The sequence below is a fragment of the Takifugu rubripes genome, chromosome 21 (assembly GCF_901000725.2).
Source record: "Takifugu rubripes chromosome 21, fTakRub1.2, whole genome shotgun sequence".
Lineage (NCBI taxonomy): Eukaryota > Metazoa > Chordata > Actinopteri > Tetraodontiformes > Tetraodontidae > Takifugu > Takifugu rubripes.
In genome coordinates this window covers 12,548,292-12,575,403 of record NC_042305.1, presented here as the reverse complement: position 1 = coordinate 12,575,403, position 27,112 = coordinate 12,548,292, and the positions used below count along the sequence as shown (strand labels likewise).

The 27,112-nt window shown below is 47.8% G+C and overlaps 1 protein-coding gene across 2 annotated transcripts in view; it reads left to right on the top strand.

Annotated features, from left to right (window-relative positions):
* LOC101075546 (netrin receptor UNC5C) overlaps positions 1-27,112 on the top strand; it is a 113,289-nt gene that overhangs the window by 53,580 nt on the left and 32,597 nt on the right. For both annotated transcript variants that reach the window (XM_029830365.1, XM_029830366.1), the window contains exons 2-4: positions 557-793; positions 7,444-7,587; positions 16,152-16,255. In XM_029830365.1, the coding sequence (XP_029686225.1) occupies positions 557-793; positions 7,444-7,587; positions 16,152-16,255 (485 nt within the window). The remainder of the gene's footprint in view (positions 1-556; positions 794-7,443; positions 7,588-16,151; positions 16,256-27,112) is intronic.

The window sequence follows — 27,112 nt, the reverse complement described above, 5'->3', positions numbered from 1 at the left end:
GGAGCTGAGGAGTCCAAACTAGATTAGCCTGCCAAAGCTTATTAGCTGTACTACACGATACATAATATCCTACTTATTTCATCCACAGTTATGGGATGTCTCGTCTTGTTGGAACTGCTGACCTTGTAGTTAAATTACAGCACTTCTTTAAATGTAATCAGGAATTGATGACATCATTTTCTCGTAACCCGAATTAAATGTATTTGTAACAATGTATTAATGTACCCTTTTCAAGTCCAATGGCAACAGCAGCTCGCAAGTGGGCGCCACAATCAGACCCTCATTAAAGTTGCCTTTCATTGGTCGGCAGGAAGAAAAGTAGAGGTGCAGGTCAGCAGGCTGAGACCAGGTAATTAATGGTGTTGAAATGAGGACGCTCTCCGTTCAGGGGACAACGCTGCTCCCTGCTGTGAATCACCATATGCTAATGAGCGGTAGCATGAGCGCCGCCTCAGCCAGCAGAAATGTCCCCCTGAAGCCTCCTAAACGGACCAAACCAGGAAACGGGTCAACGTGCGCTAATTCTAAACTGCATTTCTGCTTCTTTGTCCTGCAGTGAGAGACGACGACGATTTTCTGAGTCTGAGCGAACTCCCCGAAACCTTCCCCTCCGATCCTCCCGAGCCCTTGCCTCACTTCCTGTTTGAACCCGAGGAGGGCTACATTGTCAAGAATAAACCCGTCAACCTGTACTGCAAAGCGACACCTGCCACACAGATTTACTTCAAGTGCAACAGCGAGTGGGTCCATCAGAAGGACCACACGGTGGAGGAGAGAGTGGACGAGAACTCAGGTACGCTGTCTGTCTGTCTGTCTGTCTGTCTGTCTGTCTGTCTGTCTGTCTGTCTGTCTGTCTAATCTCTTCCCGTCTCCTCTCCTCTCCTCTCCTCTCCTCTCCTCTCCTCTCCTCTCCTCTCCTCTCCTCTCCTCTCCTCTCCCCTGCCCCCTCCTCTCCTCTCCTCTCCTCTCCTCTCCTCTCCTCTCCTCTCCTCTCCTCTCCTCTCCTCTCCTCTCCTCTCCTCTCCTCTCCTCTCCCCTCCTCTCCTCGCCATTGGGATGATACTTCAAACTGGAAACGCGGTGGATCCATCTTTTTTATCATATATCGATAAAACCATCGCTCCAAATTTGTGTTTTGCGAGCTTGCGGCGGGAATTGTCGTGGTAAATCAGTGGCGGTGTTTGCCGGGTCACATGTCGGACATGTACAGGCGCCGCCCTGCCACGGGCCCTGCGATGTCGCGGGGCGGTTTAATGGGATCCGCAGTGATGTTCTGGACCGCTGCCAGACTTCCACACTTGTCACTTGGTCTGTGGCGTCGCTCTGCTGGCGAGGTGGCAGAGCATCGCGCCGCGGCACTTTGGCAGGAAGACAAAGACATTCAAAAACTGTCTTCCTGGACTTGAGGCGGGACTCAGCTGCTTGTTGCTGGCGTCCGCAGCCTGGAGGATTAGGCCCGGGCTCAAAGATCCGCTGATGTACCTGCTGAATACGATAGAGAGCTTAGCGGGAACGTGTTGCTGTCTGGATTGTTGTGATTTCTTTAATTCAATTTTTTTAGTTGACGTCTCAGGGCAGCAGCTGAGCAAATGTCGCTGTGCTTATTTTTGTGTGCAGAGCGCCGATCGAGTGTCGGTGGGAGCCCAACTTTAAATTGGCTCATCTCAAGTTGATATGGAGGAGCTGTGCATATGTGTTCTATAGACCCGCTACATATTGAGTACAAAACACTCATCTCACTACCAAAGTGAAGACATTTTTTCAGAAGTGAGGATTAGAATTGGTTTGAAGTAGTTTTAGGTTAAGGTTAGTTGGGATAGGTGGTGTATTATGACTGTGGAAGTCCTCACAGAGATAGAAATACAAGGATAAGCATGTTTGTGTGCACTCGATGCTACATACTGAGGGCTAAAATATGCATTTAACTAGCAAAGTGAGGACATTCCTCTGGTGATGAGTTGATGGTGGCTGGTCCCACTGATGCAGAGGCTGTCTGAGCCCTCATGCTGCCACGACCTTCACAGGAACAGAGAAATGTGTTCATCACGTAGATTTGGCCACCCTCCACGTGCGCTCTGTCTACAACATTTCAGGCTTTCCACAAACTATTACAAATTGTATTAAAAATCCGAATGAGTCATTTGAACTTAATAAATTCTTTAAAGTGGCATTGATTGTCCTGCAGTCGGATTTTGTAATAACCGTTCGGTTCTCATAATAGATCTGGATTGAATCAGATTCTCTTTTATTTTTAAACCCAATGAAATCCCACAGGTTATATCAGTCTGGCTGTAATTGAGTTAACGCCTGCTTAATTCATCCCGCAGCAAGGCGAGGATCAATAACGCAATTTGATTTCAAGTTCTTGCAACAGTTGTATATTCACTGGAAGTTCTTGTAATAGTATTAGTTGTGGTTGTGCTTGCCGTCGTCGTCGCCACTGCGGTCCGTATTTAGCCGTAGTTCCCAGCGAGCTGTTTCCTCCCCAGCGTTTGCTGCAGGTTCACAGACGCAGGTAAGAAATGTGCTCCTTGTTTGTCTCCCTGGCTGTCTCGTCCTCTCTGTTCTTCTTACCTTCCCGTCACTCCAAGCTGGTGGGTGCGTCCCTCTGATTTCTGCAGGGTAAAAACGGAGGAGAACGGAGGGAGATAAAACTCAGAATTGAGAGAGGAGAAGTGTGCGGGGGGTGATGGTGGGATGCTGGATGACGGGGCTGGAAAGGCCAGCAGATATCAGGGAGTCCCACCGAGGAGGAGGATGATGGAATTCCTGCTGGGCCCTTCTCGTTTTCTCCCACCGGCTCTCCTCCTGGATTCTTATGGTTGCTTTTCTCCTTTCTTTAGATGCAGGAAAGTCGGCTTAAGAGCTGACTCTAAGTTTCTGGGGTGGTTTTATCTTTCTTTTAAAATCAGGGATGAGAATTTTTTTAAAAGTACACAAGATAAAATTAACCCAAGTTGTAGGGGAATAGGTTCATGGTAAGAATCGTTCAGGGCGTCTCACTTTGAACTGGTTCCCAGTTTACGACCTTCTGTGTGGATCTTTGTGGGATTGCTCCGAGGATTCTCAACATTAAAAGCATGTCAGTGTAAGCCGGTGATACGCCCCGGTAGGCGCGGCGTTCCTGCAGACGTGTGAGCGCCATCGTCCACCCACAGCTGTGATTGGGCCACTCGTTTGCCACGTTTCCCAATTTAATTTCCTGCTGCTTCATCGATGCGTGCGCGACGCCAGAAGCTTATGACGGTCTGCTACGTGTCTAAGCTACAGCGAGGGGGCTGCGTGCAGGGCTGAGACAGCGCCATAAATCACGATGTATTTTCCAGTCGGTGCGCTCGGCTCCTCAGAGAGGCGTAAGTGCAGAGGTCACGTCTCCCTCTGCATAAATGTTACCGATGAAGTATTCACGCTTTCGTCATCATCGTCAAAGAATAGCACACGTGTGAGCTTTCCAGCAGCTCGGGAAATTAGCATACGGCCACATTGGTCAGGGAGAAGGTCACGAGGAAGGAAAGCATTTAATGGAGCAGGTAGAGGTTGTTGGGGTCCAACTCAAGGGAAGGTTATGAAGAGGCTGAGGTCAAGTTTGTTTAAGAAAAACTGTTAGCTAAAAAAAAATATTTTAAAATATTTAACCCTACGTTTGGAGTTCAAGCATACTGCATATCTGATTTGTTTGCTTAAGCAACACGCTGGACCTCAGAATATCTCCATTAGCATTAGGTGTGCTAATGACATAGCACGGACCGGGCTACTTACTTTGTTTCCATTAGCTAAAGTGTGAATAGGTATTAGACTGACCTGTGACTCTACAGCTACACACACTTACACAAACACACGTGCATTATCGGCGCTCTGTACCGACTGAGGTGATTTGTGTCCTCTCCCTCCTTCTCTGCCGTCTCACTCCTATTGATTTCTTCTCTTATTTTCCTTCATCTGCCCTCCACTCGCTTCCTCCTAAGGTTCCTCTTCCTCTCTGGCACCAGGCCTGTTCTCCACCGCCCACCTTTGTTTTGCTATGTTCTCCTCTGAGTTTTCATCTTCCCTCTCCTCCGTCTCTTTTTTATTTTGTTTTTCTCTTCTCTGCCCGAACCGTTTCAGTTCAATTAGTAGTGACAGACCTCATCTTTTGTGAAGGAAGCCAGCGAGTGGAGCGCGGTTCGAAGTTTTCTCTCTTGTCCTGAAGTGTTCTGGTTCACTGGGCCTGTGGAGCGAAAAGACGAGAGAGCGCCTGCTCGATGTGACAGTCACACACATACACACACACACACGCGCGCGCGCGCACATCCTCACATTACTAACTTTGGTAGACCCGATGCCTTGCTCAGCTTCCTACCTTAACCCTCCTGACCCAACCCCTGACCTCATCCCCAACCTAATCCCAGTTAAGATCAACCTTTAAACCAGTGTCTTCACCCTCAAGCAGTCCTATAAAGTTGCAGGTCCCAGCAAAATGGCCCGCTTTGCTACCAGAATGAGGATTTTTGTTATTCATTATGTAATAACTCCTCTTGTGTGCTGCACTGCACCATAATTGTTCCTTTTCATCCGCCAGTTTCTGGTTATGAAAAATGGACCTTTTCCCCCCTTTGAGCCGCTTTATGATTCTGTATTTTGTTATGCTGACTAGTGAAAGAAAATGAAAGCAGTTTTTAAATTTTGCCAACCGCTTTTAGAACCACAAAAAGAAAAACCTGTATTTTAATTTTTTAATTTTTTAAAAATCAAATACTGAGTTTATATATATATACGTATATATATATACGTATATATATATACACAACCTCATATATATATATATATATATATATATATATATATGTTTTAAAAACCCAAACACCAAAAGTTACACCGCACATCCACTCGTCATCCACGTCCCTCTACTCGAGACAGACCACAAGAAGCGTCCCTCCACGCGTTCACCTCAGTTCCTTCACTTGATCCAGGGCGGCAAACAGCAGGATCGACTCCAGATCCACAGACGGATACTGTCGCCGTCGCCGTCACCATCACGGCATCGTTTTCACAACAGAAGAACTATTATAGAGATGTTTCTTTGACTGCAGACTTCCATTGTAAGTGCATGCAAAGGCACACACACTAATGTGAAAAGTGTTAATGGCGACAGTACACATGCGGGGGAGCGTCACGATTGACTGCCGTAATGGCGTTGCCTTGGATACAGTAGTTGGTGATTAGCATTGGATCATTTCCTGTTGACCTACGATGTCACAGGCGGTAACGGTCAGTTGTCAATAGCGCGTAGGCAAGTTAGCAGCCCAGAGGTTGTTTCTCTGGTGCCAGCGCAGCACATCGCAGCCCGTGCGCTCACTGAAGGCTAATGGAGGGTGTGAGATGGTGCTGGCGTGAATGCGTGATTAATTAAGCCTCGTAAATCACGCTCTTGACGAGGGATCTATTTTCGGCCGTCAGAGTAGCCTGCCGCCTCCACTAGCACCTGAGACCGTGCACGTCTGAGGCCGATCCTCGAAAAGGACCCTCCAGCTCCTGACGTTATGGTCTTCCCCAGGCATGAAGACAGTATTATGGGATTGCTTTGTCTTTCCTGATTGAACCTTCACCCCCGCCAAATTGAACGCATTCTGTCATAACGCCAATTGATTTCCTCTCAGCGGGAAAGCAGCTCATCTCTCTTTCGTAGCCCCGTTTCGCTTTGTGCCCTTCCTGTTATTGTTTTCCTGCCGTCTGCCTCTGATTCCTCCGTCTCACTCCTCTCCCCTGTTACATTGCAGGCGATATCGCCCGTCCACCGACCTGCTTTCCACTCTCCCGCTCCAAGCGTAGCCTGTTGCCACCTGCCTGGAGCTCATTTAGCTTCACTTTGCTCCTGTTTTTCAAAGCGAATGGTGGAGGCGCGTCAGGCAGATGTCACGCGAGCCCAGACCGGATTCATGTCCGGGGGCTTGTGTTCCTTTTCAAATGGGGGTCCGTTACCCTTTCTACAGATCTAACGTCTTTCATTATTGCTCATTATTAATGAAAGAGTGCAGGTTTGATTCGGAATGATTAGGAAGCCATGTGCTCGTCTTTTGAAGCGCTCCGCTGGTTCAATAACTGCCCCCTGCTGTGTGTTTGATATTCAGCTTCGATGTTGGAAGATGATTCAATATTTGAGATTTCTTTTCGACAGCTCTGGTCAACCCCCAAATTTCACTTTAATTAACACTTTTTCTTCTCCAACCCTTCCTCTTCTATTGATCCGCTGTGTCCGTGAGGCCTCACGCTGTGTTTTTTGCTCGCCATCGCGGTCCACCCACAGACTGACAATCCTCATTCCAGGGTCGCCCGCTGGATGTAATTGCCAGTTTATCTGCTATTTTCTTTGCTCCTTCCTCTCTGGCTGTGCCTGGTGCTCTTTGCTATAAAGCCGTAACAATCCTTTGCTTGTTTGCTCAGTATTCTCAGGCTTCTTCACCATATTTGCCCTTTGTCTTTAAGGCTGTCTGCACCCCCTTGGAGCTTATCCCTTGTTCCCGCAGACAGTCCACAAACCTTTATGCCGTCGTTTAGATCTGGGATCCTCGTGCCCCCTCTCTACCCACGGAGGCTCTCAGATGGCAGCCATTAACGGCAGCGGTCTGCCTCGCTCGTGTTTGCTGGATCTCCCGTTTAAGCCTTGCAGCCTTCGTACTATTCAGGTCACACTTCTGGAGCTCCATATAGATTGCTTCATGATTCTTTGCAACACTGCTGAACCTGAAATGAACTACCGGGATCTTTCCTCAGAGCATTTACCCAGCATTCCCCCCACATGCGTTCGCTTATAGCCCATTTTTATCCCCTTTCCTGTTTCACATTTCATTGCCACCTCTTATTCTGTCACTACCTTTCCTTCCTTCATTTTATATGGTATTTTATTTTTACCACTCTGCTGAGCCTTTTTTCAGGGCGGTGGTGGCGGGGTGGCCCTTATCCCTGTTTTCCCATTGCATTCTCTCCATCCTGCATCATTTTCCTTACTCCTGGCTCTGCATCTCTGCTCTCCTGCATTCTTAGGACAACTTTTCAAAGCTCACACTTCACTCTGACACCGAGCGGCTATTAAAAGGACATGGAAGGGTAAAAATTGGAGAGTGGATAAGTGGCACAAGTGCAACGGAGCTATCCACAAAGTTTACTTGAAGTCTGGAGTGAATGTGCTGGGAGAAAAGATCTGGGATTGTAAAAAGCAGTAGATATTGTATGATTATCCCCTGCTTCTATTGACTTGCTAAGATGGTTTCTGCTTGAGCTCTTTGCTTCTTAAGCGGACATAAAAGCATGTCAGAGTTAAAGCTTAAATAGACCGCAGCTTTTTCTCTCCTTTGAGTATCAGTGGCTCCCTGACGAACCTGAATATGTGGCTCATTTATCACTCAAAGGCTCTTTTTTCCCTCTGAAATCGTGCTCGTGACTCAGTACTGGTGTGTTCTCCTGCAGGTCTGGTGGTGAGAGAAGCCAGCATCGAAATCACACGTCAGCAGGTGGAAGAGTTGTTCGGCCCCGAGGATTACTGGTGCCAGTGCGTGGCCTGGAGCTCCGCTGGAACAACCAAGAGTCGCAAGGCACACGTTCGCCTCGCATGTGAGTACAGCACCACAACTGGGCTCCCGTTGGCCGTTTGAATGAGCACCCACGGATCCACTCACGCTGGTAATCCAGTGAGAGGGAAATTGAAAACAAGTACTCAAAAGAGCAGCAGGACTCTTACAGGTCCAATATTTGGCAGTTATAGAGCATAAGAATTGAATACCTGCCCTCGAATCCCTCCCCTTTCAAGAGTGTCAGGGAAAGCACCGTCAAGAAACAGAATGGATTCTTCCATGCCTCCTAAATATAGCTAATTACACCCATGTGAATATTTATATGTATAATATTCAACTTTGCGCGATGATTCCTGACAGGAAATGACTGCAAATCCTTCACACTGGAACATAAATGCTTTCAGTCTACCTTCGACTTCCTGTGAATTGTGATGAGGGATTAAAATTACAGCGCTGTGAGAAAGAGCACGAGCCCGAGGACCAAACCTGACTTGACTGGATATTTCCCCGTGTTGTGGTTCAGCGCTGCGTTCACGGCCATCGCACAAGTAAATCATTTCAGGATCGTTAGTCCCCAACAACAGTCCGGGGGCAGAGGGAAAGGTTGCATCCTGTTGTGAGTGATTGTCACTTGATGGCTCTGCAGCACCGTGGTAACGGGGGAGTTGAAATATCTGTCGGAAGCTGCCTAAAAAAAGGGCCCTTTGTTCATCTTCATATCACCGAATGGATTGTTCCTGTAAAGTTTCCCGCAGTGCTCTGAGAATTGAACACATAACACTCTTGCTCTACTCGATCTTGTCATAAAACAAGTGGGGGGGGGGGGGGCTGCTGAGGTTATGGGAAGGTCAAACAGGAAAGAAACGCCGATAACAAAATCGACCCTTCCTTCCTGGCTTTACTTGCCTGGTCCCGAAAGTGCGGTTCTGCTCGGCTGAACTCCCGAGCGGGCTACTCGGGGCTTTGATGGAGTCCATTCAGCAGATGCTTGGAACCAGCTCCACACATGCACTACTTAGACGCAGTATTTTAGCAGAGGGAATGACTCTAGCAGACGCGGGGCCTGGAAATCTGGTTTTCCCAGGTTGATCTTTCTCGCGTTGCAGGGGGAAATCCATCACGCCGGCCCTTGTTTTTCACTCAAGATAATTTATTCACTAGTAAATGTACTTCATTGATTTACTATCTTGTAATATTATTTCTGCGTCGTGGTTCAGATCAATGAAACGCTTCAGAAATGTTAAGAGTAACAGCTACTGTAAAATTAACATTTAGCAGTTGTTTTAGATGTTCTTCACCGTTATATATGGCTAAAAATGTAAGTGTAAATAAAGCAACAGGCAGCACTGAAGGCCACGTGGGGAAGTGGCGCTAGCTGCTGCACTGGTGTGAGCCTTGAGTGAGAGCGATGTAAATTGGTGTATTTGGTTCCTGTAAAAGTGCCTCATCTTGTTTGTTAGATTTTACCTTCATGGAACATCTCTACTGCAGCGTTCAAGTCCTCCACAACTGTCACGTGACCACATGCTGTCCCCAGAGGAGGAACAAACCCCTCCGACAGTGTTAGCTTGCTTTGCACCATCAGCTTCCAGTTAGTGATGCTATTAGCTGTTACAGGCAGCAACTTCATCTAGACTTGTAACCATCAACCATGTTAGATGTTAACAAGGGGGACAATGCTGGAAGTTGGCCAATTTAGGGAGCACAAGGGGCCTTAAAGCGTAACTACTTTTTCGGGGCCAGTAGATCTCGTAATGCAGGCAGATGCTGGTAATCCTACCTCTCCCCCCCGCCTTCATTCCTTCAGGCCCTTCCCGCCTCCCTTTTTCTCCACAGGACATGTCTTTTCCTCCTGACTTTGTCCCTCTGCCCTTCACTTTCCCTATTTCCCTTATAACAGTGATTTTCCCCCTTAACCAGATCTGATTACACCCAGCCCCTCTTGTGATAACCTTTTACTTCAAATCGACCCAACCTCCTGACCTACCCCGCTTTCCACTCCTATTTGGATCTGCTGTTGTGATTAAAATGCTTCCTGGCAGCTCGAGCTTGCTGAGCAAAGTGTCTTTTTCTACCACACCGTGCAATAGCAATTCAGCGATTCTGCCCTGCACTCCATCTCATCTTTCCTCATTTTCTTTTTATTTTTTCTCACCTTGTTTAAGCTCTTATTGTTACAGTTGCTCTCCTTTTTCTTTACCTCTCAGTCAATTAATTCACGCTTCCTGGCAGTGGTTCATTATGCAGCTACATCCGGTGGATGGTGAAAATTGCCAAAAACAAACATGTGGCGCTAACGGGTCTGATGGTAGAGGCTTTCTTTTAATTTGGAATTTTTTGCGGACACACATAGACACAAATATGCAGGCAGTGTCTCATGCTCTTTGGCCCAACAGCCATCAGGTTAAGTCTTTTTCCTTCAATGGATTAACAGTATGTCAAGGTCGCTCTCTCTCTTACTCCCCCCCCCCCCCACACACACACATACACACACACACACACATGCACAAATTCAAAATCACAGCAATTTGTTCTGCCACCACCATCTGGGACATGTGTGCATAGTAATCAGGAGCCCTCACTCTCGAGGACACAGAAACCCAAACAGCAGGAAAATGCATGCTAGTAATTGTGTGTGTGTGTGCGTGCGTGTGTGTGTGTCTGTGTGTGTCTGTGCGTGTGTGAGTGCGTGCGTGCGTGCGTGCGTGCGTGTGTGTGTGTGCGTGTGTGTGTGTGCGTGTCTGTGCGCGTGTGTGTGCGTGCGTGTGTGTGTGCGTGTGTGTGTGTGCGTGTGTGTGTGTGCGTGTCTGTGCGCGTGTGCGTGCGTGCGTGTCTGTGTGTCTGTGTGTGTGTGTGCGTGCGTGCGTGTGTGTCTGTGTGTCTGTGTGTGTGTGCGTGTGTGTGTGCATGCGTGCGTGTGTGTGTGTGCGTGTGTGTCTGTGCGTGTGTGTGTGCGTGTCTGTATGTGTCTGTGTGCGTGTCTGTGTGTGTCTGTGCGTGTGTGTGTGTGCGTGTGCGCATGCGTGTGTGTGCGTGCGTGCATGTCTGTGCGTGTGTGCGTGCGTGCGTGCGTGTGTGCGTGCGTGTGTGTGTGTGTGCGTGTGTGTGTGCATGTCTGTGTGTGTGTGTGAATGTGTGTGCTTGCGTGCGTGTCTGTGTGTGTCTGTGTGTGCGTGCGTGCGTGCGTGTGTGCGTGCGTGTGTGCGTGTGCGTGCGTGCGTGCGTGCGTGCGTGTGTGCGTGCGTGCGTGTGTGTGTGTGTCTCAGCTCCATGTATTTAGGTTTCCCTCCAATCAAAGATGAATAAGACCAAGGAACATTTGGACTCAACAGGGATTTCTGTGCGGTAGACTTCAAGCATTGATTAGAACCCAACGGTTCTGGACTCAGTCATGCTTAAACCCGCTTCCAGCTCACAGAACCGGTCACTTGTAGTACAGCTACTGGAAACAAGTGCGCTTTTTTGTTGGCCCACCTTTGTCCACTGGTGCAGAAGTGAAGTTGTCCCCGACGACCTTCTGGTGATGTCACTCGACAGTTCTGCGCGCAACATCCCGGGACTCCAATTGTGGTGGGTCTGGTGAACCAGAAGACCTCCTCAGCCTTCTTCTCTCGTCCTTTCAGCACCGACCGCCAGTGGAAAACTTGAAGGGTTTTCTTCCCCGGATGACATCATGGGGAGTCTCGGTTTCTGGCTTTGAGCGAGTTCATGATGGCCACTAAGACTGAACAAACATTTTTGCACCAACACCCATAATGTGCGTTGATGTGGATTTGTGGTCGTGATGCCTCGCCATCGCTGGAAGCCGCTGAGCGTTCCCCCAGATATGAAGTAACCGTTGAGCATGTTACCGTGGTTAGCCGCCATTCTGATTTATCAGTCAGAGCTAAAGCTGGAGTCCAAATGTGGTGTGAGAGGGCCCACGTGCACTTTAAACATTCCAATTCTTTCACCAGATGGTCCAAAATCACCACCCTTATTCAGAACCACACACCTACGTGGTAGTTGGAGAACCTTGGTAATTGCTGTGCATTTGAGATGCACACCTAATGATCCCTTTTTTGGGGATGTGTCTCAGGAAGAAGCAAAATTCCTCAGAGAACAACCTCAGTTGTTTACACGTTTAAAAAGAAATCGCACTCGGCTGTGGATGGAAAGACGTCGTGCGATGCTTCCGGATGATCACAGGTTGTAAAGTGTTGAAATGACAGGGTGGAAGAGCTTCTGAACAAGTGCAAAGAGACTCTCTAAAGTCGCAACGTCTCTGAGCAACTTCCTGTTTAACAGCAGACACGCTCACACGCCTGCGCCTCCAAACTGCCACAACAGCGGCACTAAATACCTTCTGAAGGGTGTTTTTATTCACTATTCAATGAAAATGTTCTCAGTTACTTTTTATCCAGATGAATTACCACATAAAGCAGATGGGAACATTCGCTTCAGGAGTTTTGTTCAAAATGTAGAAAATAAGACATGTTTTTGACTTTTCTTTATAGAAAACCCCCTTATCATCGATTGGTTTGAATTATTTCTGTCTACCCTCCACATTAAGCCTTCCGAGGCCGACAGACGTGCTTTTATTTAATATATTGACTGTGTCACACAGTATTCAGTGGTAATCATTACCCAGGCTCTGCTTGTTTCCATTGCGCGCCCTTTGGAACTATCGTGAATGATCCTCTCTGCGACTGCTTTTCGGCTTTTTTCCCCTTTCTGGACACGTCGCTCCTTGTTGCTCGCGAAAGGGAATCATTGGCGATTGGGCACGCAGGCGGAGACGGCCGTTTTGTATAATTGCCCTGAAATGCGCTCATGTGGAGGTGCCCGAGGTAGCAAGCTAACCACAAACATAATAACAGTTGGAGCCGTGGAATAAGTTGGAGAAAGAGCAGGAGGTGGGGGGGGGGGAGCAGAGTTTATGCAACACAAGCCTCCAATTGGTTTTTTGTATGTTTGTTTTATGGAGGTTCACGCTGAGAAGGCCGTTTACCCTCCCTGCTCGTCAGCCTGGCTGCAACTGGCCTCCCCTGTCTGAGACTATTGTTGGTGTTAGCGCGTCCATTTGGGACACGTGAGAAGAAAGGACGCAGCTGTCCCTCCTCTCCTGTGCACATATTTCCCACAGGCGGGTTTTTTCTCTGCCACGCACACTTCAAATGAATTCATGCTTCCTTTAGCTTCGCGAGCACAGGGCCAACCTTTCCTTTCAACAAGTCGAACATGTCGGCGGACGATCTGGAAACTTGAGTGCAGAACATTTTGTCCGGTTTATGAAGCTAGTCCCGCTAAAGACACTGCTGCTAGCTGCATTAGCTGCATTAGCGCTACAAATCATCCTCATGCTATGGCATAGATGTAATCTCACTTGTTATATTAGATTCTCATAATTTGCACCAGAATGAGCACATGCACAGTCATTATAGGAGAACTGTCAGAGTGAGTAGCTCTGGACATTTGGGGGTTTACGACCTTGCTCAAGGGCACCTCTGAAAGTAATCCTGCACCTCTACTGCTACCAACAATCTTCCCTCTATGGTCTGCAACCAGGACTTGGACTGGACACCCTCCCAGTCCCTGCCCAGTCCCCTACGGACTGAGCAACTGCCCCTTTTGTTGCATCCTAAAACGCCCCCACATTTGTTTTGCTTGTCCCTTTTTTGTCTGCCCCTACATATGTGCTCTGTGTGGGCAGCCATGTGGTGAATTTAGGACTAAAGCTGTGGGTGATTACTCCCATAATGAACCATCATGCTCTGTTTAGGCTGTCGTCCCCAGAGGGATGGACTGCATTATGAAGATATCATTCAGCCTCAGCAGCACTTCCTGTCCTTACATAACTTGCTCAGCCAATATCGCGCCGCACAAGAGATCTGATAATCATTGCATGAAATTAAACCCCGTCTTTTAGCGGGTGAGATGTACTGCAGGAATTAGAAATGCCTTTTTTCAGCGGTGGTTATCATAAAAGCAGAAAAGTGGCTGCAAATTTAAAGATTGACAACAGTAGCTTCAGATAGCCCGAGGATACTGTTGCTAAACTTTACGGCTTAATTTCCCGTTAAATAAATGAGAATCTCTGACTGTATTTCAGCTCTTTGGTGTGTCACATTAATGCCACTCGGGTCTTGGGGAGAATAGGGTCAGGGGTGATGGGCGATGTTAGCTGTTGCTCACACACGTCAGAGAACATTCGCCTGAGCTGGGAACATCCGCTACTCACCCTTTTGCACCACTGGGTTATGAAGTCGTGTGGTTTTGGACGCTGTTCAGAGGGGGGAGAGTAGAAAACAGCGGATATTTCAGTCAGAAGAGAAAAGAGAAGGATGACAGGAAGAAATGGATCCCTCTCCTCTTTGGTCGGAGAAGAGAAACTGAGCCGCCACCGTTTTCCCAACACAGGAAAGGGAGCTTTTTATGAATGAACTAAAAGCTTAAGTTTGCTTCAAAAAACAGAAACAATGACCCGTGTTTAGACACATTCCACATTTCTGCCATTTATCCATATCGCCAGTCTTATTCAGCGCTGAGATGAAGCGTTATAAGTAATATTCTATACAAATCTAGCAGCTGGAGCACAAAAATCAACGATTCAGCAAACTGGCTGACTAGAACAGAGGGGTAATGAAGCCCTGGAGGGTCCAGGGGTGACCATGATGAGAAATTCTAAACTTCCTGTATATGATTGAATTATTTATAAGGCTCAATCTTTACGTTCCCTTCCTCCCTCCGTGGATTTGGGATTATGACTGAGATCCCGATGAAGACGTTGCAAGTTAATAGAGATATTATAGAATCCTATAGAGCATACTCAGTGAACATGTGCTTCTGCCCCTGTTCTTTTGCCCCCTCCTCCAGCTTCTCCCTTCACTTGTTACCTCCTGTGTCTGCCAGCGAGAGCTCTGATGGAGAGCCGGGTTTGACCGGTTCAGTCTCAAAAATGTTCTAGTGTCTCTGTGTGTGTCTGCAAACGATGCAGCACAGCGGGTAGATAAGGTGATTAACGGCATGGTCAGGAACCAGGACACAAGGACAACACACACACACACACACACACACACACACACACACACACATACCGATGCCTGTGCAATCCTCTGGTAAGTTTTGTCTGTTTTCAAACCCTAAAGGACAGAGGGGAGGACATTTGTCTTCCACAGACGCTTTCACCAGATTGTGACCATCAAACTTTTTAAAGTCAAACCTTTTTCTGTGAGCTACAGCCAGCCCTGCTGCACGGAGAACAGATTCATCGCCGAGTTCTTCAGTCCATCAATCATCCTCACATCCCTCCGTCCACGTCGTGACGAGTGCACGTGATTTCTGAAAGTGTGATTAAATTAGTGAAGGCGTAATACTGCCTCTCCTCCAGAGACGGCCATGAACATTTGCAAAACAGCCTGAAGGAAGGATGAAAAAAGAGAGGCTCTTTTCCCTCTTCTGCCGCTTCATCTGCTGCACATGTTCTTATTTAGCAATCCATCAGTGCCATAAATGAAGCACCTGCTAAGTCCCGCTAACGCGGCCTCTCTTCTCGGATTACCGTGTTTTCGCCGCGCCTCTGTAATGATCTGAACATGTGTTGAGCTCTGCTTCCTATGAGGGAAACCAGCAGCTCGCTCAATCAGAGACGTACGCTTCACAGGCTAACAGACGGAAGAGGTTAGCGCCCCATTTGAAGCGTTTCTTTTCGTAAAATACATAACGTTTGGTTAAAAACAGCCATCCAGAGATCCACCTGCACCTTCCCCCCTCCCTTGCCTCTTTAAACTGTCTTCTGCTGCTCTTGTTTAGGTGTTGGGCTAATTGTCTTAAAACGCATCTAATGCGAAAAATGCTTTGCCCTCAAAATAAAGCAGCCAAACTTGTTTGAGCAGTTTGTGCGAGGGATCACTGTGCATCTCTCGCTGCTTTGTGGCGCTGTCACTCGTCTCAGCGTGACGACCATTAGCGTGAATCGTTCATTGTCTCGATTATGGCTGTCACCCCCAGTGCCACGGCACGTCTCCGTAGGATGAAAGTACGATTTATTGTGCGTAGCATTCAAAGGCCAGAGCGTGCTACAAAGCAGCCAGTGTTTAGCGTGTGAACCGTCTGTGTGACAAAAGCAATTTGCGGCCCAGAGATTTTTGTGTGTTTGTTTTTGTGTGTGTGTGTTTGTTCTTTTACACTCAGACCCAGACAGAAAAGTGGTGGAAGTTAAACATTTGCGACTTTTAGCGCCAGTTATATAACGCTGACATCAAATATCTGGTTAATCATCCCAGTTGGAGATTAAATACCCAGCTTGTGGGTAAATACCCAGTTAAATACCCATGTCTCACACACCTCTCACCAGTGTGTGTGTGTGTGTGTGTGTGTGTGTGTGTGTGTGTGTGTGTGTGTGTGTGTGTGGGTGTGTGTGTGTGTGCACGTAACCTGAGCATTTTTACTGGGTGCCACAGCAAACCTCCCACTTTTGACATCGTGACATCGTTTCTTATTAAATCGATATGTCATCCAGGCTCATCATGATGTCATTTTTCCTTCAATCAGTTTACCATATGCTCACCGCTACGGGATATATCCTGTTTTATGGGACTCATTATATTTCTTCTCTGTCTACAGACCTGAAGAAGACATTTGATCAGGAACCCCTGGGAAAGGAGGTATCTCTTGAGCAGGAAGTGCTGTTGCAGTGTCGCCCCCCGCAGGGGATACCGGCAGCTGAGGTAGGTCAAGCAGCACCGCTAAACTCCAGCCGATGTCTGAACGAATAAAAGGGCGAGATTAAAAATGAGGCCCTGTGGAATGGGGGTGGGAGTGTGTGTGGGGGGGTTGCGATCCCAGGATGATGACAGGTAGATGTAAAAATAGAAATCATCAAATGGATTTAACTTGAAAGTGCCAGAGAAGCAGCCTTGGTTGCAGTATGACAGGTTGACTGGGAGCGTGAATGACAGGCAGCAGAACATAGAGGTTCTGATGGGCCCATATGCCTTTCATTCTGCTGACAGCATTCAAAGGCGGGGCCGAATAAAACCGCAGCCTGACCCCGACGACGCCACCCGTGAATAACTTTTCAAACTAGACTTACGTCTGCAGCTGGTCCAATAATCCTTAAAAATCAGCGTCGGATTATTTCACCCTTATTCCTGCCGTGACTTGAAGTGAACACGCAGGGTGAAATTCCTCGGGATTTAAGTGGGTACTTAACTTATTCCGGCGTGAGACACGTTGATAACCAAGGCTAACCTCACGCCAGAAGAGGTGTGGATTAGCAGGCTTAAATGTGAACACAAGTATCACAATACGACTTGTAACTTCAAGTACGTTGTCACCACGTCGCTGTTCTCCAGTAATAGCCGCCCCTCGCAGGAAGCTGGTGCCCGGAACCCCTTCCCGAAGCGGGTTTCTGCCACAAAGGAGAATGTCGTTCACTGTTAAGATGTCCTTTAATTTCCTAGTTTGATCGCTCGCTCTCCCACCTGAGCGGATGAAAGAGACGGCGCAGGGACGGCTGGGCTTCCGGATAAGGCGCTCCGACCCGCTTTCCTTCCTCTCCGCCTTCCCGTCCTGAACCACCGTAAAAGACAAAGAGAGATGTGAAAAATGAAGCAATTACAAATTTCCGCCGTGTTTGGAAGTTCCATTCGTACAAACTCCCACGCGCCATTATGTCGTAATGAAATGTAACAGCTGCCGTAATTATGCCGAAAGGACGACATTTCTTTGGGCTAATGAAAGAGATTTGTGCCGTGCCGGAGAAACGGATGGGTGGCCGTAATACGCCATTGACCTCGGTCGCATCAGAATCCAAGGTGAACTCCAGGTCCTGGGAAAAAATATACGGCTTGGATAATTAGGATTTAATGTGGAACATTTGTCCCAAGTCGCTGCTGACATTATTAATATGACTTTGTGGGCTAACTCAATGCCGCCATGCGTCCTAACTGAACAGCGGGCTTGGATCGGCGGCGTGTTCGGGGCCAACATTTCTGCTAACCGTTGGACCCGTGTCGTCTAGAACAGCTGCGCTCTGTTCGCTTTCACTGCAAATTAGTTATCGTGGAGTCCAAAATGCAATTTCCAGGCGACAGGGTTGCTTATTTCGTGTCACATGCAGCCACAAGCACAACTTCCACGCCTTGGCGAAGACAAATCCCACCCCCTAATGGCTTATCGCCACCGAGACTTTATCTGCTTTATTTATTTCCTGGTTGAAGGCGCCACATCTGCACACTCAAACACAAAAGACGAACAGGCGGACACGGACAATCAGAGCGATTTTTCAGGTGCGTTCCCGTTTCCCTTTTTCCCGTCATAATGGGATCTCGGCGTGAGTGGATTGATCCGTCTCCCCTGTCTGCGGGAGCTGATTAGAGGGATTTATGGGTAAAACCTGCAGATAACCTCAGTTTGTAATCCCGACTCGCTTTGTTCACCTTCGCCTCCTCTTCCTCCTCCTCCTCCTCCCTTTCTTCCTCCGGTTTGGCCCATTACGCCAACGCCGCCGGGGTTGCTTTTTGCTTGATTGACAGTTGCAGGGGTGTGGCCTCTGTGACCTCTTTCCAAACGTTCTAACATTAGTACGGACTGTTGCCGTGCCACTCTCAGGAGGACGCCGAGGGGATGGTGTCCATGTGACATGCGATACCCTTGGAGGAGGAATCGGCTGGCATCACGTGACGGTCAACATGTCAGAGATTCGACTCCATAAACACACACTCGGGCATGTTTGTACTTCAGCCTTTGTGAGGACTTTTCGAAGCATAAAACCCACATTTTGTCACCCCCAACCCGAACCCCATGACCCCAACCCTCACCTCACTCTAATATCAGCCTTGAACCCATCTCTTAACACTCCTTTGTTGTGAGGACCAGCCAAAATGTCCACACTTCCCCCAAAATGTCCTCGCTTTGCTGGTATAATGAAGAGTTTGGTACTCAGTATGTAGCGAATACAAGAACACACACTCCTGACTGTGGATAGCAAAGCAGTGATATCAACAGGCGCTCCCACTAAGACCCTCTGTCACCCACACACTCAGCCACATGTTGTCACCTCCCCCACCCCTAACAAGCCAGAGCCGACCTCTCTCAACGACCGCGTGTCATCTGATCACCTGATCAAGCGTGCCACTCCTGTCTTAAGAGAAGACGGCTTCATCCATCTTTGTCATTATTTTCTTCTTTTCTGGCTCTTTCTGGCTCCCCTGAGAAGCTAAAATTGACACTTTGAGAAACCCAGAAAAACCCTCCAGATCTCTTTTGACTGCGATCAAAAGCCTTTAAAAGCTGATGGCGAGCTTCTCGATTCAGCCGGGGAGGGTTCAGCAGTTCAAAAGGAAAGGTTCCCGACGAGTGCAGAACATTGTTCGCTCTCAATAACAGACGGACCCGCTTCCATTGGATTCCGGTTTGGTTTTATTTTTCAGAAACAAGAGTTTCTGAGCTATGAGGAAACCAAATAAATGAAATCGTGCAAACAGAGAGCGGTAACCTGAAGCCTCCGAGTTCACATATGTGCGTGGGTGTGCGTGTGTGCGTGTGTGTGTGTATGTGTATGTGTGTGTGTGTTTGTGCACGAGTCTGCCTGCATTTGTCTTCATGTGTGAGTGATTACCCCAGCTGCAGTGAAATAAACACATCAGTGTGTGGTGACAAGTTCTCCTCGTGTGCATACCTCTCGCTCTCTCTCACACACACACACACACACAGACACACACACACACACATATTGTCAGACAGTATATGTCTAGAAGGTGATCAAGGGACTGTCTCATATCCACTCGATCGGCATCGTAAATTAATAAAGTTATTTATGGATTATGGCTGATGGCTTCTGATCAATCTATGGCTAATCAAACAATCAATCACATGACAGTGTGCCAGTGTCACCAACAGTGGATCTATAACGTTAGCATCTGTCTGCCAAGATGATCCCTCAAATCAATGGGCTGATTAAACGGGATTTATTGATCAGGCCTCTCTCAGGATCATCACAAATAAGTAATCACTTAAGTTTCAACTTCAACTATGAGGAATTTTAATAAATGGGCTCTTGGAAGTGGTTTTGCACATCTTCTCCGCAACCTGTCCTGACCAGTTTTCCATTTTTGTGGGTGTAAAATGTAAATCTGTGTCATGGGATGAGACGAACAGTTTTAAAACCTAAAACTGTTCAACTTACCCTCTAAATGAAGCTAGTTCTGTTCTGTGTGTTATCCATGACGAGGAAATCTCTCCTGGTGTCAGACACGTCCGAGGTGAGCGTTTGGATGCTGAGGACAGTTATGACAATGAATTATAGATGAACTCCCCGAGGTGGTTTTGGAGAGCGAGCGCTTGCTCTTGGTGGGTTGGTCACGGCGGCTGATCTCGGGATGCTGTGCAGATGTGCAGGAGACGGAGGTCCGAGATCAGATGTAAAACACTGGAGATGCTTCACGATCGCTGGAACGAGCTCTGAGCTCAGCAGAGCCGCTTTCATTCATCGTTAGCTCGTATGAATGAAAGCTTTTTATTGTGAGCAGCTCGAAGCATAAATTCTACTGAAAAGACTTTAAAATCACATCCTCAACCACGATTTAAAACATTTCTCGACTGCCTACGCTTAATGAGTCGTAATCCTTATTGTATTTGCATTAATTCAACATAATTAGGATGTAACATTAAAAATAGACATCATCCCAACAATTAGCTTCTCAGTTTGATAGTTGTAAGATGTAAATATGTGTGAAAAATCTCACACTCTAGCAGATTTAGCTGCTAACGCTCCTCCCAGCAAACATCAATGTCATTCTTTTTTCTTTTCTGAATGGCTGTGCTGACTCCTGTAGAATTAGTCCACGCGCAGACATTTGGGTGTGTGTGTGTGTGTGTGTGTGACTGGTTGTGATGCAAATCACAGCAGACTTTTCTGTCAGGACTCATCAGCGCACCGAGCGGCTGAAGCACCGGCGGCAGCCTCGCTCTCACTCTCACTACAGTCTACTGTACCGATGCGCGCAGTAGATTTCCCTCCCCGAAGTCACCGTTTGCTAACGTGTCACATGGAGGCGTCCGCTAACAGAACACGCCCAGAGGTTCCAACTTCTGTGCTGGTGGAGCGCTTTGTGCGAACACTGAAGGTGACAGTGTGATTTCAGCTGTCGGACAAATTAGACACGCTGTCTAATAGCGTCCGTCTGGATCTGCTGAATTCCTCATCGTACTACGAGATTAGCTATTTAAAAGTCCTGGAAGCATCCAAAACATGTGTTGTTTTGTCAGAAGAGTGTTTTGGTGGTGGGAGGAACGTATGGAGGCGTTTGTGCAGTTGCCTGTCAGGAAGGTTCCGGGTACAGTTCCACAGGATGGTTCAAGGTTAGTGGGGGAACTGCGAAAAAGTCCTAAATGTGAGCTGGGAGACTGTGGATTTCCTCACAGAGGACGGCATCAGTGATGGATCACCAGGAAGAGCCGGTGACGGATGGATGGATGGTGGAATAAATGTCATTCGGTGTCTTCATGATTAAACTGAAGGGATCTTAACTATCAAACACAATTTATCAAAACAGAAATGTTGCTGTGACCACATCAAACTGTTAAAGTGTGTGTGTGTGTGGGTGTGTGCACGTGTGCATGAGCTACTGGTGCACAGAAACAATTTCTGTAATGCGCCTCCCTCAATAGATCCTCACCTTAATCCTCTTTGAGCGAGCGGCGTAAGCCCCGCGGCTCATCTCCCGTCACACTTTACCCCCCCCCAGCCCTTTCTCCCAAATCACCATCGTAATCCGCAGATTTTTCATCGGTCGTTTTCATACCGACTTCCGCTGCGAGTCCACACGGCGGCGGCGAGATTACCGAACCGTAGCTACGCCGTCCAATGGCCGCGCAGCAATTTCCAAATGGGCAGAGCTGAGCCTTTGTTCTGTAAATAAAGGTGTCGTGGGTGAGCTGATCATTATCTGATGAGGCGCTAACATGTGACCGGAGCGCCGCTCCTGCTCCGCTTCCGCCTTCAGAGGCCTCTGCTCTGCTATCGATGTATTTTAATATTGGGCTGATATGTGGAAACCAGCCATTTCTACAAAAAGGTCCTCAAGCTAAAGAGGAGGAGGCTTCTCACCACCTCTGATATTCCTGTATCATTTCTCACCTGCTCAGAGGCACTCAGGACGGGCGTCACACGTGGTTCTGCTCCTCGCTGCTCCCAGCTTCATACTCTGTTATCCATGTGGGTGTTTTAAGTGTGAGGAGAGAAGATAATGAATGTTTGCGTCGATCCCTCGCTCCCACTCCCCCTAAATTAGCAGAACAGTCCCTCTGTCCCCCCCGTCTATTATCTATTTAAAGGCTCTGGCACAGGCGGAAAGCTTTCGGATTGGAACCTTTTCACAGCATCTTCCTGCCAGCTGATGGAGGGACCGGAAACAGCCTTAAATGTGCTGCTGTTGATGATTCAGGTACTTAACTTCGCTCCATCGCGTCTTTTGTTTCCAGTTTTATTTAATGGCTCTGGCGCTTCTCTCCCACGCCTTCCCTCCCCATCACTTCCGCTCGTTCCATCACTGTCTCTCCGTCTCGTCTCCCTGGACGCGGTTGTGAGACGCCGCGGTGGATTGATGGTGACATGACTGCGAGGCGTGCGCCGCGTCATCAGGCGGCCACCCGCGCTGCCTCCGGCGGTCCTGGCGGCGTTGTCACGGATGAACTGGCGCGCCGTTAGTGCATAAGTGTCAAACGCCGAGTCTTTGCTGTCTTTCCTTCTCGACTGTAAAAGTTGGTCTGTGATATTGTAAAATTAATCAAATCATTATAATTCCTCACGCGGGACCAAAGCTTAATAAGCTTTGAAGAATCGCAACTCAATAATTACGTCTCGCTTACATAACTGGTTTTTTCCAAGTCGACTTCAGTGAGTCAGAAACGCGGGTCTCAGGATCCCGATGGAGGAACGAGGTCGCCCTGGGGCTGCACTCTGGAGGGAACAGTGAGCACTGAACGTGCACCAGGGTCCCAGCACGCGCTTATTGTCCAACAGAAACGTCTGACGAAGGTTTCTTCTCATAAAGGTGGAGCTGGTTGAGCAAAGGTTGAGCAGGTTCGTCCAACAATAAAGTCCAAAGTGTTTTTAATACTTCAGCCTGAAGTGAAGGGCAGCTCACTCATTCATCAGCTAAATGTTGGAAATGGAAGTTTTTGGGGGGGTTCTGGGGGCTCCTGGTGTGACCGGGCCCTTCTGGGAGCTGTCCAAGGAATTCTACATACAAACTATTAGTTTCTACGCTGATGGTTTGAAGTGAAGCTTTTACGTGCATTTGGTTTTCTTAAAAGCCGTTCTGAAAATAGCTCTCTGAACATTTAGAGTTCCAGCTATTATGTGGATGCTTCCATCCCACAGTTTATGAATGAATGTTGAAATGTTCATCGGATCAAGAAGAGCAGCCATGAGTGCACTGCTAAATGCGCATGATGGTTTGTTTTCTCAAAATCCACTTGAGTTGAAGTGATCATTTTTTGTACTGTTTATTTCTTGCTTGTTGTCCTGGCAACAATGGTTGCGAGCAGACAAATGTCCCCTGAAAAAGAAAACAGAGAAAAGTTCAGGCTAATTTCCCCATCTGAATGCAAATTTTGCCCAGAATCAGAGCCGTCCATCCCAGCCGTTGGCCAGATGTGACCAACAAATGGGGACGTCTTCAGTAGTCTGGCTAATAAAGCAAAGCTGATTTTGTTATTGGGGGGTTTTAATAACACCAGAGAGTTAGAGAGTCAATTAAAAAGGATTAGTGTGACCCCAATCAGCTCAGAGCCGCCATGCTTTAATGATTATGGAGTGTCATCAGCACTCCTACACTGTGGCTCAGCTGGCAAACACACACACACGAACACACACATATACACACGCACACAAAGCAAATAACGGCTAGCACCCATATCAATGAATTAGTCAAAGGAGCAGCACGTTATGGTTCTGTTCTGGGGTTTTGCCTTTCTTCCATCTGTCGACATGGAAAAGCGAGGTGGCCAGTTAAAGCTGTAGGTCCGGAGAGGCACAGAAATCCTTGACTCGACTAACTTGGATCAAACCCGGCAGGATGAGGAGGGAGGTCTGGATGTAGGTGCGTTGTAGCTCAAATCTAAAAGTAAACCGAATAAAACCTCCTTTCTCACGTCGGCGTTTGAAAAGTGATTCCAATGCTCCGAAATGAAACTAGAATTCCTTCTTTCTCTAATGTCATAATCGAGGAAGCGCAGCGACTTGTGACCTTTCCGTGGTCCATTTGTCTGGTAACACTGAGCACATACGGTAGGAGGATGTTAGAGGTGCGACCCGACGAGCCAGACTCTGAAAAGAGACGCACGTTGTGTTTTTCTTTGCACCGCGTTCGCGTGACTTACGTCTTTTGCCAGTGCTGACGTTGGAACGCTCCCCGAGGGGGTTCAGCAGGACACCTCGAAGAGAACAGGCTGTCAGGGCTTCGACCACTCTGACCCGCAGCCACGCGCGGGGCACTTCTGTCACTTCACCGGCCGTCACTCACGTCCACCCTGACTCACAGCCGTCAGTCAGACGCTAAATTTAAGTTTTGTTCAGGCATTCGCTGGTTCGCTGCCGTCAGGAGGGGCCGACGGCAGACGTACGCGTGGGCGGGTCGAATCCCCAGCTCGTCTGCCGTCAGTCAGGGATTCAGAGCGTCCTGCTGATGGTTGCTCTGCTGATTGTGATTGTTAGTAGGTCAGCGTCTGGATGGAGAAATCTCGCCATGGCTGAGCCGCTGAGTGGATTTGGACTCTGCAGATTTGAGCTCACGGTCTCATTTCTTTATTTTCTCCCAACGCTCTCACCCCAAACTGCCCCCCCCCCCCCCCCCTCTCTATGACTGCTGCTATTTTTACCCCTGTAGCCTGTTAATTGACTCATCTCCCCACCTTCTTTACAGATCTGACTCGTGCAGAGACTAACTGAAACATGAATTAAAAGCATTTTAGTAGTTTGTTTAGGAACATTTTTCCCTTCTGGATGAGGACACACTTGCAGCTGAGTGGCACAGACAAACTTTGCTAGTTTTTCTTAGATTCCCTCCCTCATCTCTTTTTTTTGCAGGACTTTTACTTCCCACTTCTTCTCCCTGGTGTTTGGTCTCCAGATTACCTCAGTAAATCTTCCTTTTCTGCTCTTTTCTCCCCATTCAGCAGCTTGCTCCCGCTCCTCATCCATCCTTTGGCTCCCCTGTAATGGTCGAGGTCACATGGTCATTCCAAATCTCTCCATCTCTCCGTCAGTGTCCCTCACCTCTTCATTAGGTTTTCATTTGTCCTTTCCTTCCATCCTGTTGCTCTCTGTCTCCTCCCTCCTCCCCATTTGTTGCTGTTATCGGGGTAGCTGTAATGGATCATCGGGAGCTCTTTGCCCTGAGCTGATTCCTTAGTTTCGTCTTCCACAAAAAGCCAAAACTTTTCCTCTCTCCATCGCCATGGAAATCCCTTTTCTCTCCCAGACCCTCCTGGCTCGTCCATCATCCATCTTTCCCTCTCTCCTCTCTTGAATGTTGAGAGTAGGAGCCTAATGGATCACTGTGAAGCATCTGCACCTGTGTTAAATCTCAGAGGCAACCGTGTGTGTGTGCGCGCGCACCCTCGACAAGCTAATACACTCTTTCTGCTCAGCACATCTGTGACCTCCTTTGGTGCAGAGCGACTTACATCTCTCCCAGATTTCACCCGCTTCTGCTTGTTTGCCCTTTTTGTCTTTCATGCTTTTACTTTCGGCCATTCGTGAGCGCCCGCCGCAGGAAAGGGACCATTAACTTCTAACACAGAGTAACAAATTACCGCCTGTCTTTGAAATAACACGCACTAAATCTCAGAAAACAAATGTAACAGCCACAACAGCGCTCTCAAATAGGAGCTAACATTAGCTAAAATAATAAATGTGTGTCTGTGTGTGAGGACATTTTGAGGGACACTGTGGCTGGTCAACTTCAGAGGCCCATTTCGTGGTTTTAAGGTTGAGGTTAGGATTGGGTCAGGGGCTAATTAATGCATTACGTCTATGAAAGGCCTCACAAAGATAGAAGGACAAAGGTGTGTGTCTGTGTGCTGTGCACCCATGTGCAGAGCAGTGGTGGATTATAAATAGGACCCAGTAGGCCTGTCCCAGTCCAACTGGGTGTCCTCTGGCGTCCCAGATCTGTCTGTGTGGGACACCTTGGGAGAGCGCTCTTCTGTCCTCATGCTACATCGCACGTTTGGGGATTCTCTCATTTAGACGTGTCATTTTTTCATATGGTGCCCAGTGTAACTTTAACCATAAATCACATCATCGTGTGTGCGATGCCTTTGAGAATATTTAGCTCACAGTTGAGGGTTTGTTGTAGCGCGATTCCATGTTTTTTGTGGGTTTTTTCTCCCCTTATATTATGCAGATCCTGCCTGACAGTCATTTAGACAAAAGATGACCAGGGATTGACATTGTTGAATTATTCTATAAAACCGAGTTAGAAATGTGAAGGTGAGGGTAAAACTTGTGTAACACCAGAAATCGAAACGGATGCTCACCTGAGGCGGCTTTTGTCTTTTACGGAAAGGAGTTTATGGACGAAAACCGATGTAAGAATCACCGAGCTAACGGCTGTCTTGTCCAAACGTCTGTTATATTTGGCTGTGAAGTGGCCGCTGCTAACATCCAGCTGGCGATAGTCGCCCCGCTTCCCTCCCGTGTTTTAATTCTGATTTGTAGCCTCCCTCTACTTTCCTTTCGCAGCCTCGGCCCCCACCTTCCCATCTTGACATCTTTATTTATAATAAATTCCCATTTATCTCCGTTTTTTTATGGGAGGATGAAAACAATAAAAGGGAGCACGATGGAAAAATGGCTAAAGCAGCCTTGGACAAAGCTGTTTTTAGACCATCAGAGTGGGACGGTTCCTGTGGGCGACCTCTTTATGTCAGCGTGCTTTACGGGATCTTTATGTCACCTGCCTGGATCTCGTTAATTAAACTGTCAGAGCCCCTGAAATCCCACGCCGGCGTATTTAAATACACAGATGCATCGTCATCAACACACACCTGACCTTTACTTTAACCCGCACAAGCTGCCTAGTCTGCCCAGTCTTGGCGTGTATTGTCTTGTGGCGGCATGGGAGCTCCCTAAGGTAGCCGTGGGCAGCAGGACCGTCCTAATCACCGCCGCGGCGCAGCGAGGAAGCGGACAGAAGCACCAGGACATATGGCCACTTAAACCACAGCTGTCAGAACACAGAACATAGTGTAAATGATCTTTCACACACCTGCACGCGACATAAAACCACAACCATATACACTGCATCTCCTGATGCCGAGGCCATTTAACATTGTCTGTGTTTCATATTTGCTCATCTCCTCACAGCGAGCTGATTGTACGTCTGCTATCAACGCACGCGCAGCCAAACAGTCTTTATTATATTTGTGTGCAGTGTTGGATTAAATTTCTATTAGCGCTCCTCAAATGAGGTTGAAGATTGTTGATTAACCACTAATAGCCTGTGTTATTGTGCTAATAAATAGCTCGATTACTATTTGACTTATCTACACATCAGGCAGTGGATATAGCGTGT